The sequence below is a fragment of the Spea bombifrons genome, chromosome 4 (genome assembly GCF_027358695.1).
Source record: "Spea bombifrons isolate aSpeBom1 chromosome 4, aSpeBom1.2.pri, whole genome shotgun sequence".
In the NCBI taxonomy this organism is placed as follows: domain Eukaryota; kingdom Metazoa; phylum Chordata; class Amphibia; order Anura; family Pelobatidae; genus Spea; species Spea bombifrons.
The window spans coordinates 108,630,827-108,642,979 of record NC_071090.1 but is presented as its reverse complement, the minus strand read 5'-3'; the positions used below and the strand labels follow the sequence as shown (position 1 = coordinate 108,642,979).

At 43.6% G+C, this 12,153-nt stretch overlaps 3 protein-coding genes across 3 annotated transcripts in view; 1 reads left to right on the top strand and 2 right to left on the bottom strand.

Moving 5' to 3' along the window:
• Positions 1-12,153, top strand: part of TM4SF5 (transmembrane 4 L six family member 5) — a 94,799-nt gene that overhangs the window by 10,113 nt on the left and 72,533 nt on the right. The gene's annotated exons all lie outside the window — the stretch shown is intronic.
• Positions 2,415-4,251, bottom strand: LOC128492510 (vitelline membrane outer layer protein 1 homolog). Its single transcript, XM_053465088.1, has 3 exons — positions 4,032-4,251; positions 3,133-3,245; positions 2,415-2,816 (listed from the first exon to the last, which is right to left on the bottom strand). The coding sequence occupies exons 1-3, from the start codon at positions 4,194-4,196 to the stop codon at positions 2,513-2,515; spliced, it is 582 nt and encodes a 193-aa protein (XP_053321063.1). The 5' UTR covers positions 4,197-4,251; the 3' UTR covers positions 2,415-2,512.
• LOC128492509 (vitelline membrane outer layer protein 1-like) lies at positions 7,975-9,361 on the bottom strand. Its single transcript, XM_053465087.1, has 3 exons — positions 9,175-9,361; positions 8,733-8,845; positions 7,975-8,346 (listed from the first exon to the last, which is right to left on the bottom strand). The coding sequence occupies exons 1-3, from the start codon at positions 9,337-9,339 to the stop codon at positions 8,037-8,039; spliced, it is 588 nt and encodes a 195-aa protein (XP_053321062.1). The 5' UTR covers positions 9,340-9,361; the 3' UTR covers positions 7,975-8,036.

The window sequence follows — 12,153 nt, the reverse complement described above, 5'->3', positions numbered from 1 at the left end:
ATATTGGTGTGGCAAGCCTGGGGGCAGATGTGCGTAACTGGGGGACAGGTTGGAAAATACAATAGAAAATATAAAAGAAATAAAAACAAAAAAAAAATATTTTTCTCAATCATAGCTTTTATTAAAAAAAATAGTTTACATGAATTAACATTTACTGGTAAAACTTTTTTCCTTTAGGGTCGTCTTATATTCAGGCTTTTACTTTTTTTCCTAAGTTAATATTCAGATTTTGGGGGGTCGTCTTATAATCAGGGTCGTCTTATAATCGAGCAAATACGGTATATCAGAATGATTTTAGCTACGTTAAAAAAGTTTGATTCTTTCAATTGAGGAAAGAGGTGGAGAACATGGGACAGGAGCTCCAAAACCATAGACATCTCGGAACTATCTCCACTGATATTCACCTGGTGGGGATACTTAGAATTGTGGTTGTTACTTAGAATTCTAACATAAACTAGCGAATATTTTTTTTTTTTGATACCCGAGGGTGTGTTTGGATACTGTGTGGGATATGGATGTTATTAACCCTCTGAGTACATGGTTGGCCAATAAAAACCAGGAGGTAACCCATGTTTTTCACCCACCTGCCCCGATGGATTGAAGAGGTGCTCGGCCCATTGCCGGCCCTGTTCCTTTGTTCCTTACAGTTATCGGGAGATAACTTATTTAGAGCAGGCGTCTAATGTTTATGTTTAAACGCGGGGCTGCGATGGACGAGGAGGGATCGCTGCTGATCGGTCAGCGACTAAAACGGAAACATCTCTCTGTGTATGGAACCGGCAGCTTAGTGAAGCTGCTGGCTTCCGTGGCAACAGCAGAAAGGCAAGTACAAATCTATTCTTGGATTAAATGTAAAAGAAAGCAAATATACACATATAGGTTTACGAGTCTCCTGTGTGGCCGGAGGGGGCCGCTCAACCCTAAGGTTTGGTCAGAACCTGCAAACATGCACAGAAAATATATACAAAATAGTGTGTGTTTTTACCCATTACGATTGTCGTATTGGAGTTGTCTGGCTACTCAACCGGCAAGTTGGGCCATATTAGAGGCGCCGGGGACAGAAGGAAACACTTGCTGGGAGAGTTATGGGGCAGCCCGGGAGGATCTCAGACCATAATTAAAGTTAATTTTTAATAAATAATTTTTTTCTTTCTCTTTCTGATTGGTGTTATTTAGACAGGGTTTCACCTGTTATCTTTTGGACCCTGAGATTGGTGGTATAAGCTCAAAAAATATATTGTGCTTTGTAGCGGATTTTCACTGTAATTTTAGTTCACTAAAAAAGTTATCACCATGAGTATATGAGTTGCAAAAAGGTTTTTTGTAGTTACATGTAATTCCACTTATGGCCACAAGTCAAGTGTTAAAAAGATTCTGCACCAGGGTGGAACCCTGGAGTGCACCACGAGATGACCTCTCCCTGTGGTGTGGGGAAACTCTGCAGATCACCAGGAGACGTGGATCACTGGGGAAGAAAGAATGAAGAAGGAGAAGAAATGGAGAACATTGAGAGAGAGAGAGAGAGAGAGAGAGAGAGAGAGGGACGGAGGGAGGGGGAGGGAGAGAGAGAGAGAGGGAGGTGGAGGGAGAGAGAGGGAGGGGAGGGAGAGAGAGACAGGAAGGGGAAGGGAGAGAGAGGGAGGGGGAGGGAGAGGGAGGGGGAGGGAGAGAGAGAGAGAGAGAGAGAGAGAGAGAGAGAGAGAGAGAGGGACGGAGGGAGGGGGAGGGAGAGAGAGAGAGAGGGAGGTGGAGGGAGAGAGAGGGAGGGGAGGGAGAGAGAGACAGGAAGGGGAAGGGAGAGAGAGGGAGGGGGAGGGAGAGGGAGGGGGAGGGAGAGAGAGAGAGAGAGAGAGAGAGAGAGAGAGAGAGGGAAGGGGGGAGGGGGAGAGAGAGAGAGAGGGAAGGGGAGAAGGGAGAGAGAGACGGGAAGGTAGAGAGAGGGAGGGGGAGGGAGGGGAGGGGGAGAGAGGGAGGGGGAGGGAGCGGGAGGGAGGGAGCGGGAGGTAGGGGGAGGGAGAGAGAGGGAGGGGGAGGGAGAGAGAGAGAGGGAGAGGGAGGGAGAGGGAGGGGGGTGAGGGAGAGAGAGGGAAGGGAGAAGGGAGAGAGAGGGAGGGAGAGAGAGAGAGGGGGGAGAGAGAGGGAGGGGGGAGGGAGAGAGAGAGAGAGAGAGAGAGGGAAGGGGGAGGGAGGGAGGGAGGGAGGGAGAGAGAGAGGGAAGGGGGAGGGAGGGAGAGAGAGAGAGGGAGGGGGGAGAGGGAGAGAGGGAGGGGGGAGAGGGAGAGAGAGAGAGAGAGAGAGAGAGTGACTTTGTTCTTGTTTGTTTCAGTAGGAACCCTCTCCAAACCTATTATATATATTGCATGTTATTTTTCTGTTAGACGTGCTTGTAGAGACTTGATACGACACAAAACAGATGCGTTTCATAATTACGTTTATTTATCCTTATACATGAACAGTATAGGAAGATTTTTTTAAACTTTAGTATCGGCCGGTAAAACTTTTTTAAAGAAAATTATTTGTTTTCACTGGGGCAGCAAAAGAATTGAATATCGTTGAGGGCCGTGTCATCTCCACTACCTTGGGGTTCCTCAACCTTGGTCAGGATCCCACATATTCCTTTTTCACATGACTGGCTCCACGATCCGTGGAAGCCCCATGGTAGCCCATCTCCTTGTATTATTAGATTTTCCATGCACCTAAACATGATGTTGGTGACCGCGGTGTCATCGCCAGACCCCAGTTTTTCCTCCACTTTTAATGAGAAACTGACTAGGTAGCTGTTATCACACCAGTAAGTGGAAGTCCATCTGCCCCATCTGGTGAAATGATAAAAATGAAATAGATTATCAAAAAAAGAACCATAAACAGGGAACTCATGAACCCTTCATCGCCCAACAACAAGAGCAAGAACCCAGAATGGTACAAATCATTCTCTAGGTAGTAGATGCATGTCCAGAAAAGAAGGTCATGCTAAGAACCCTACCATTTTCTGGGTGAAACCCCATTGGTTTCACTGAATGGAGGCAATCATCAAGGGAAACATTATTATGGCATTTTTCTGTCCTTTATTGGTTAAAAACCATACTTATTTTTTATGGGTCTTCCCCTTTTCATGCCAAAGGGTCTACTCACTGTCCTTCTGAAGAAGTAATTCTGACCTCAAGGTTAATGCCAGAACGTGGGACACAGTGGAGTCGAATTCCGTTCACGGCCGTATCGTCTCCATCCCCCTGTTCTTTTTCTACCTTAAATATATGAAGTCAAATCATTTTTATGTAATAAATAGAAATTACATTTAAGCATAATCCCTAAAACGTTCAAAATATGCCGCTATTGGACCAGGGAGGCCGGAACGCAGTGGGCACGTAACACTGACCCTGCAATAAAAGCGAGTGAGAGAGTGAGTGTATGTATTAGTGTGTGAGCATGAATGTGTATGTCTAAGTGTATGTGAGCATGAATGTGTGTGTGTGAGCATGAATGTGTAAGTGTGTGAGAGGGACTATGTGTTAGCATAAGTATGTGTATGTGTTAACATGAGGGTGTAAATGTGTTGTAGTGTGAGTATGTGTAAGTGTGTATGTGTGTTAGCGTGAGTGTGTATGTTTATGTAAATGTGAAAGTGGGCACAAATATGTGTGCCAGTGAGTTATGGTGGAGCAAGGGCCCAATGGGACCATATGACTTTACCTGGACCCCAGGCCAGAAGATGTCACATCTCCCCTTCCCGCATGCTTGCATTTCTGACTACTGGGGATGGGGCTTTTGTGGCCTAGCACTTGTATAGGACTCTCCCAAGAATACAGCCAAATGAACATACAGTTATCCTTCTCCCTTCATGAAGTCATTCCTTCGATAGTGTAACCTGAGTTATATAAATAGCTACATAGTGTTTTTTTATTTAGGGGAAAAACAGTTTTTACCCTAAATAAAATATATTAATGACTGAACAATGAATTAATAATTTGTCATACACATGCATGCATGCAAAAGGGTTAATCCACTCGTGATTATCTATCTAATTAACCTACCTTCATAGAGAAACCTTTGGCCACGTAGCCATCAGGACACCATTCGATTCTTCCCCACTCACCCCACGATCCTCCATTATTAACACTGATTACATATGTCCTCAACTGTCCGACGCCTAGTGAGACCAGCGAAATGAGAACGAGCAAAGAGGCCGCGTGGGCCATCCCGTCAGTGAGCTCTGACTTCCGTCAAAAATGTTACAAATGTTTAGAAGAATCATCCACGAGATCTGTATTTATAGAAAAGTAGGCATTAACGTTTGGCCAAGAGAACATTGAACCCTTGGTTGACAGCCCACCAAAAATCAAAGTTCTTCATTTTCACAACACAGGGTCATGGAAGGTGAAATGAAACTTATCCATGACCCATGTGTATGTATATATGTGTATATATATATACATATCGAAGATATCTCTGTTAAATCAGCAATTATTCAAATTTCACCATCTTCTTAGAATACATTGGAGTGGGTTTACGAGATTACACGGCATGCTTTGCGCCCCCCCAAAGGAGTCCATAATTTTGCGTTAGTGACCCCTCTACATTCCTGCCTCCCTGATTCCCCCGCGTTACGCCTCTGTTTCTGGTGCACTTCTGCAAAATGGCGGAGGTTCTGGACACACCCTTTTCTCCGATTGGAGGAACGAGGGAGAGGTTGTCCCCGTGGCCGCCTGGGTCCAGTGGACCCACCAGGCCCCGTATAAGGGTCGGCGTTGCAAGGAGGCCGGTGACGCGGAGCAGGGGGCGCGTCTATGACGTGCGGCTATGGGTGGGTGTAGGCTAGGCGGCCTAGTGTAGTCCTGTATTTCCTACTTGGATTGTCTGACCATTCTTTGCCTAGCGATCTTGTACCGTGTAGACCTGACCAAATGCTTAATGTACCAAACTCGGCTGTGACTATCCGTTCTACATTTCTACCTGTCATCGGGTGTTACCTGTCCTGGGTCTCTACCTGCAGGATTTCCTATACAGGTATCTGGCTATTCGTGGTGGGCTTTGCCACCAATGCTCCGTGCCAGTTTATACCTGCCTATGCCTGAGCTTCCACTCTGTTGGGATCATCAAAGAACTCCTGTGGTGTGTGCTTCTTGGTGATGGCAGACCTGACGGTAGACTTGTGCATTCTGATTTGTACCGATTGCAAATTTGGCCATTCGTACGAAGCCACGGAAATGAGGTCAGACCCCCCCCCCCACAAAGCGGACGAAGACAAAGCAAAAAGCTCAGAATTTTGGTCTGAAACTGCCATGCCCTTTCACTCACACTAACTCACACTAACTCACTCTCATGGAAGATAGAAGATGAAGAACGAGAAGATGCAGAAGTGGTCGGCAAAGAATGCAGGGAGACATTTAGAGAGCGTGAGAGAGAGAATGAATGAGTGAACGAGAATGAAAGAGTGAATGTGGGCACCCGGCAACAAATTTAATTCCTTGATTAAAAATGTCCACAATTTTCACCCGAACCAAATGTGCAGGGAATGGGAAATTCGTTTGCCTCTTTCTTATGTATTGTACTCCACATTACTTATCATTTATTCTGATCACATTCATTTAAAATGGAAGAAATTTGCAAAAATAATTACATTATTCAAGTTTTATCTGTAATAATTAATTCCACACAATTATAGCACCCAGGACCGGACTGGCCATTTGGTATTTATTATTATTATTATCTTTTTTTTTTTATATAGCGCAACAATTTACGCAGCGCTTAGTACTGTTCAGAAAAGCAAATCCAGCTGTTGGTCGCGCTGACGTCATCAGGCGGCCATCAAACCGAACGCATCTGAGAACTCTCAGTTTTTAATAATGAGATTCAGTGTTTTTGTCCCAACCTCAGGGTGAAGGGGTAGATTCTCAGGGTCACACAGTCTGGAACCGACTCTTTCCTATTCTACACTATTGTGACTCTATATGACGTCAAGTTAGGGCTTTTACTACCAGCATGTTACGGCTGATAACATGAGGACCCTATTAGAGTCAGCACACGGAATCTCCACAATGGGCCGTTAAAGGGTTAATATTTCAAGAATCAAAGCCTCAGCTCATTTTGAACCAAGTTCCCAGGTAAGGACGTAAAGTGCCAGGGTCGCCCGGCCAGTTCGGCCCAGATAATCTCTCCAAAATACATTCATTTACTCGTCCTGATTGAGACAAAAAAGTTTTCACCCTCGCCTTACACTTTTGAGAGGGATTCCTTCCGCGGGTTACGTGCAATTAGAGAAAAAACATGCATCAGTTTTATTTGTGTTTTGGGGAATATCCTATTTGGGGCTATTTAGCCGCTCCCTGGTTTAAATGACCCGCCTGACTGACCATGCTATAATCCTCTTCAGCATTAGAGGCTTTAAAACTATAAAACATGAAGTTTTTAAACAAAATTGGTTTTTTCCCCCCTTTTTAAAATGTCAAAAATAAATATTTTTAGATTTTTCCCTTCTACCTTAATCCCTCTATCCCCCCAATCCCTTATTCCACGCATTAAACTGTCACCAAGCCCTGAAAATAATCCCAGATAATTTAAAAAATAAGCAGCGCAGGTCAGCGACCTAAAGGTGGACAAAGAGATCAAATCGGGTGAGGACTATTTATACATATTACACACTATACACACAGCACAACAATACTCACACATAGGACATGTACACACAAACATACACACACACACACAGTATTTACATATACAAACACACTGTACATATACACACACGCCCAGCACACAGATGCACAGTGTACACACTCACCAAGCACACCATTACGCATACACAGTACACAAGCACACATACAGTACACACTGTACCAAGATCAGCAGCACAGGTCGGTGTCCTAACAACTCACGGGGGATCAAAGTAAAGAAAAAAGGTGGACAAATGGGTCTTTATGCAGATGATATTCTGTTGGCCCTATTCAGAACACACCTATATGACACACAGTACATGTACATGTACACACACGGTGTATACACAGAACACACCTATATGACACACAGTCAGGGCTCTGTGAGGCCAGTCAAGTTCATCTTGAGTCCTCATAAAATCAAGCGTGGCTTTTAGGGATTCTAAAGCTATACTATTGATTTGATTTAGAGATGTTCAACTTATTATGAGAAATGTTGCCGAATTGTTCTACCTCTTTCATCAAGGAGGTGTAATCGTCAACAGGATATTATCGGCATACAAGCTTATTTTTTGATCTCTATTTTCAGTCTATATGCCTAATATTCTCTAAATCTGCTGAAGGCTTGATGGAAATCAATTATAGAAGAGGAGACAATGGACACCTTGTCTGGTGCCATTATAAATACCAAACCAGTCTGAAGTATAATTCACCATATGTTCTGAAATCTTACCTTGTTTTAATATTGGTATAATATTAGCTCTTAAAGGTCATTTAATTTCCTTTCAATCTGTCTCTCAAAACAGGTTGCCAAAGCAATCTGGGCCCGGTGCTTTCCCAGTTTTTCATTTATCTATTGCATGTATAATGCACCCGTAGACTGTGGCAGAAGAGCCGCTTTGCCAGAGAAAGGTAACTGTGGTTTATGATCTTCAAAATATATTTAATATATAAAAGGATGTTTTATGGGCCTTCCCAAACCTTGCCACAGACCCTGTTTGCCTATCCCTGACCTTACAAAAGGATTAACTTCCTTCAGGAGAGGTAAGACATAGTAAGATGAGCCTAGTAACTAATAATCGTCAGAGAAGGAGACAGTAAAGGTCAGCGAGGCAGGATTTGAGCCAGGAGAGGGCTGCATCATGGGAATGAAAGCTTTGCAGTAGAAGGATGTGGTCGTCAGCTAGACTGAGCCTAGGGCCACGGACACCTGGGTGCAAGAATTTGTTTGGGACCCCCAAGTGGGTGTGGCTATGTTGCTAAACCCATTTTCTATGGCAACCACTCCAACTCTTTGGACCCTTCACCAAGTCACATGACCCACTTATTTTTGCCATTGGTGGTCTTTATTTATGATGTAGCATGGTACAATAATTACAATAATTATTAATTGTTTCCATTTACATTGAAGCAGCAGAAGCATTGAATATCGTTGAGGGCCGTGTCATCTCCATCACCTTGTTTACCTTCGACCTTGGTCAAAATACCACATATTCCATGTTGGCAAGACTGGCTCCATGGTCCGTATGATCCCCACGGGAGTCCAGTTCCTTCCAGTATCCGATTGTCAGAGCACCTGAACATGATGTTGTTGACGGCAGTGTCATCCCCACGTCCTTGTATTTCCTCCACTCTCAAGGAGAAAGAGATGAGGTAATTGGATTCACACCAGAAAGTCGAGGTCCAGTCGCCCCACCTAGAGAAATAATAAAAAGTATGAGTATCATGAAAAGAACAATGGATGTGGATCATCACCATTCCTCCAGTGATGGCAGTGACCCAGAACCGTATGATTCATTTTTGGGTGGTAGGTGCATATGGGGATGAGAAGGCCCTTTTTAGCACAACATATCATATCATACAATAAGTCTGCTGAAAACTATACATACATATATCCTAACGGGCAGCATGCTTCTGGCATGGATGTCAGAGGTTATCAGTGAGGCAGACACAGTTTTGGACTTTTATTGCTCCTTTTTTACTATGGGACTTCCTCTTCAATGACAAGGAGTTTGGAGTTGGACATGTAGGACTTGCACCCTTTGTAGATGCCTTAGAGGAACGGTTTAAGAGTCTACTCACGGTCCTACTGTAGATGTAATTGTGCGCTCAGGGCTAGTTTTGTAGCGCGGGACACAGTGCAGTCGAAACCCATTCACGGCCGTATCATCTCCCCTCCCCTGTATTCTTTCCGCCTTGAAAAATAAGACAAATACAATTTATTATTACTGATTGATTTATATAGCGCCAACATATTCCGCAACGCTGAGAGTCAAGATTATGAAGAGTAAGTGAGATGAGCCTGGAAACAGAATCCTTGATTGATTGTTCAGTAATCAAAACGGGAGATAACGAGGAGAGCATTAGTTGCATCTTGCATAATTTCTTAACATTTTACAACTGGATTGTCCCTTTAACCCATCAAGACAAGACTAAGGACCGGTTAAGCAGATTCTAGGTTTCTGTATCTGGAAGCCCACTTGTTAAAACTACGTTGTGCATGGTATCCACCTCAATAACCTACCTTGATCGAGAATCCTTTGGCCACGTAGCCCTCTGGGCACCATTCGACTCTGCCCCAGTTACCCCATGGGCTTCCGTTAGTAACGCTGATCACCGATGGATTTGATTGTCCGATTCCCAAAGAGACCAGCGACAACAGAACGAGGAAAGAGATCGTATGGGCCATCCCGTCAATGAGCTCTGACTTCTGTGAAAAATGTTAAGAATCAGCCACAGAATCCCTTTTTATAGATAATCAGATTAACTACTGCCCACATACAGTATTGCTCAAGATTACCGTGGATCACAGATTGTTGTTGTTTTAACCCCTTAAGTCCCGGCATTTTTGCAATTTGCATATGTCAATTCAGTGATTATTCTCCTTTCCTGTGAATAGTGTACCCGGGTAAACTATATATTGTTTCTTCAAGGAGACAGAGGGCTTTTTTTTGATACCATAGTTAGATGATTAGCTGAAAATTTAGGATGAGGAATTTCGTAAAAACTTTCATATATTTTCCCCTCTGAATCCTCACAAAAAATAGATGATGGAAAATCCCCTCCAAGTTTATCAATTCAGGTGTCCTGATTTCAGAAATACCTAATTTATATAGATAAACAAATCAACCAAAAATGCCCACAAAAGTATATAATTCTGTAAAGCAGAAAACCCAGACTATGGTATCTGGGGTATCTGCTGTCAAAAGGTGGCCGCGGAAATTATTTCTTGCGCTTTCTGTGTTGCTTAGATTTTTTTGCACAGGGTATGCGTTACAGTAGAGAAACCCGGCCAAAATTGTTTAGCTGCATCTCCTGATCACAGAAATACCCAAAATCTTTAGTTTTTTCTCTTTCTAGAGGGCTATTTCCATCCCATAGATTTAGTACCCTATAGGGTAGTATTTTTTATACTTAAGGGTTAACAGGTATAACAGAGTGGGGGCAAGAGGATTATACCTTTTAGATGTTGTGTTAGGGCAATGGGATGTAAGGTTTTTTTTTCTTTTATTATTATTATTATTATTATCTTTTTTATAATTTTTGGTATTTTGTTATTTTATTTTTTGCATTTTTGGTATTTTATTTTTAAAAATTTATCAGTGCAGTGTGGTTAGAGGTCCTCTTAGGGACCTCTTGAACATGTTATTAATACCAGTGATACCACAATGACATCACTTAGCTCACTTTATTGTTTATTTTTTTATTATTATTTATTGTATTATTTTAGTGATTTTTTTATTGTTAAAAAAAAAAAATCACTAACACAGGAAAAAACTAACACAGAAAAAAGATCACAGTGTCTGTGCCTCATCGGAGCGATCGGATATCCCGGCAGGGTCTAGACAGACCCTGCAGGGGATATCCTGTCCTCCGGTGAGGCGACCCGGAAGGGGATGAGCAATTGGGCATTTAAAACTTTGCTCCATGTAATTTCCAAGGAACTGAACAAAAAACTTTGCATATGTTTCCATACATTATTATTGTATACTTGCAAATACATTGTTTGTATGTCTGATTATATGCCTTCAGTGCTGACTTCACATGTGAATTTCAATTGATCTATACATACAAAGCTGGGTTTGTGTGTTAATGTGTGGATCTATACCTGTTATTATATGTTTCCATACATTATTTATGTATACCTGCAAATATAAGGTTTGTATGTCTTATTCAGTTGATCTATACATGCAAGTGCTGTTTTCTGTGTTGTTTATTTGATCTATACCTATTTTTTGGTGCAGGAGCAGAGGGAGTGATTGCATGCTAGAGAGCGTGGAGCGGGGTCCAAGGAAATGCTTGCGTAGGGTCCAATTTTTAAAATATAAAATGTATAGGCAGCAGGGTCTAATATTTATATACATATTGGCAGCAGGATCTAATATTTATATATATTGTCAGTGTGATCTCATGCGCTTCATAGTGTCTCCCTGATTGGCAGAAATAAAATGTGGTCACCCTAGTGCCAACGTGTTCCTTGTAATTTCCAGGGAACTAAATAAAAAGATTTGCAGGTGGAGCATTTCCGCAATCTTTCAGATGTAACACATACTCTGTGCCAAAAATCCTAAGTAACACAGAAGCGTTGGCTCACAAAGCGCAGAAATTTGTTCCAAATGCTTTTTTTTTTTTTTTTGAGGAGTAAGAGAAGAAAATATATCACATATCTATTTTTATCGACTTTTCTTTTTACTAAATCACTCATCCTTAATTTTCAGCTAATCATCTAACTGTAAATATACAGTTTACATGGGTGCATTATTCACAGGAAAGGGCCCCCCTGGACCAGTAAGGAAGGGGGACATGACTGCTGGCCTAGGCCTAATGGCTTGTCAGTGTCCCCTGTCCTTATTGGCTGTTCCTTGCAACTTTGTTGCAGGACCTAGGGGTTATAGGAAGGTGAAGGGGGATCATCTCCCTCTTTGCCTTCCTGAAGCTGCCACAGCACCTGTGATTGTTAGCATCCCTGAGTATCGCCAGTGTCTGTGAATATCACTTACCTGCCATGGACCAGGAACAGCTTCTTTCGCTCCTCAAGGGCTTTGTAGCCCAGCATGGTGGCGATTCCCTGCAGCAGCTGCTGCAACAAGCTCAAGAGCCGGACCCCAGCCAGTCAGAGGGTCCTGCCACTGCAGAGATGCGGAGGGGAAGGAGGGCCAGGAGGACCCGGCCTCCTCCACGCCTTAGTCCTAGCCCGGTTCGTGGTCGGCGGTCCACTCGTCGCCACGGACGAGGTCCTGTATCACGGGGATCCGTGGCTGAGCGCGCGGATCCTCCTCCTGTTTCGCCGTCCGGCTCTGCTTCCAGCTCACGGAGGCCGTTTCAGCCATCTCCGTCACCTCCTGCTTCCCAGCCGTCACTCCTCGCCGTCGGAGCTCCGTTGTCCAGCCCCGCTCTAGGAGTCCTCGTGGCTCTACACCCGGCCGCAACATGGCGGTGCGGCCTCCAGCATGTGCGCATGGCGCCGGTGATGCGCATGCGCGCTCTACGCCTCAGCATCCCT

What these genes read in the sequence shown, in the direction of transcription:
- LOC128492510 (XM_053465088.1), bottom strand. Translation starts at nt 4,196, where the DNA reads ATGGCCCACGCGGCCTCTTTGCTCGTTCTCATTTCGCTGGTCTCACTA. An exon ending in CCAAAGGTTTCTCTATGAAG is followed by an intron (nt 3,246 to 4,031) that starts GTAGGTTAATTA and finishes CATATATTTAAG; the next exon opens with GTAGAAAAAGAACAGGGGGA. An exon ending in ATTACTTCTTCAGAAGGACA is followed by an intron (nt 2,817 to 3,132) that starts GTGAGTAGACCC and finishes TCATTTCACCAG; the next exon opens with ATGGGGCAGATGGACTTCCA.
- LOC128492509 (XM_053465087.1), bottom strand. Translation starts at nt 9,339, where the DNA reads ATGGCCCATACGATCTCTTTCCTCGTTCTGTTGTCGCTGGTCTCTTTG. An exon ending in CCAAAGGATTCTCGATCAAG is followed by an intron (nt 8,846 to 9,174) that starts GTAGGTTATTGA and finishes TTATTTTTCAAG; the next exon opens with GCGGAAAGAATACAGGGGAG. An exon ending in ATTACATCTACAGTAGGACC is followed by an intron (nt 8,347 to 8,732) that starts GTGAGTAGACTC and finishes TTATTTCTCTAG; the next exon opens with GTGGGGCGACTGGACCTCGA.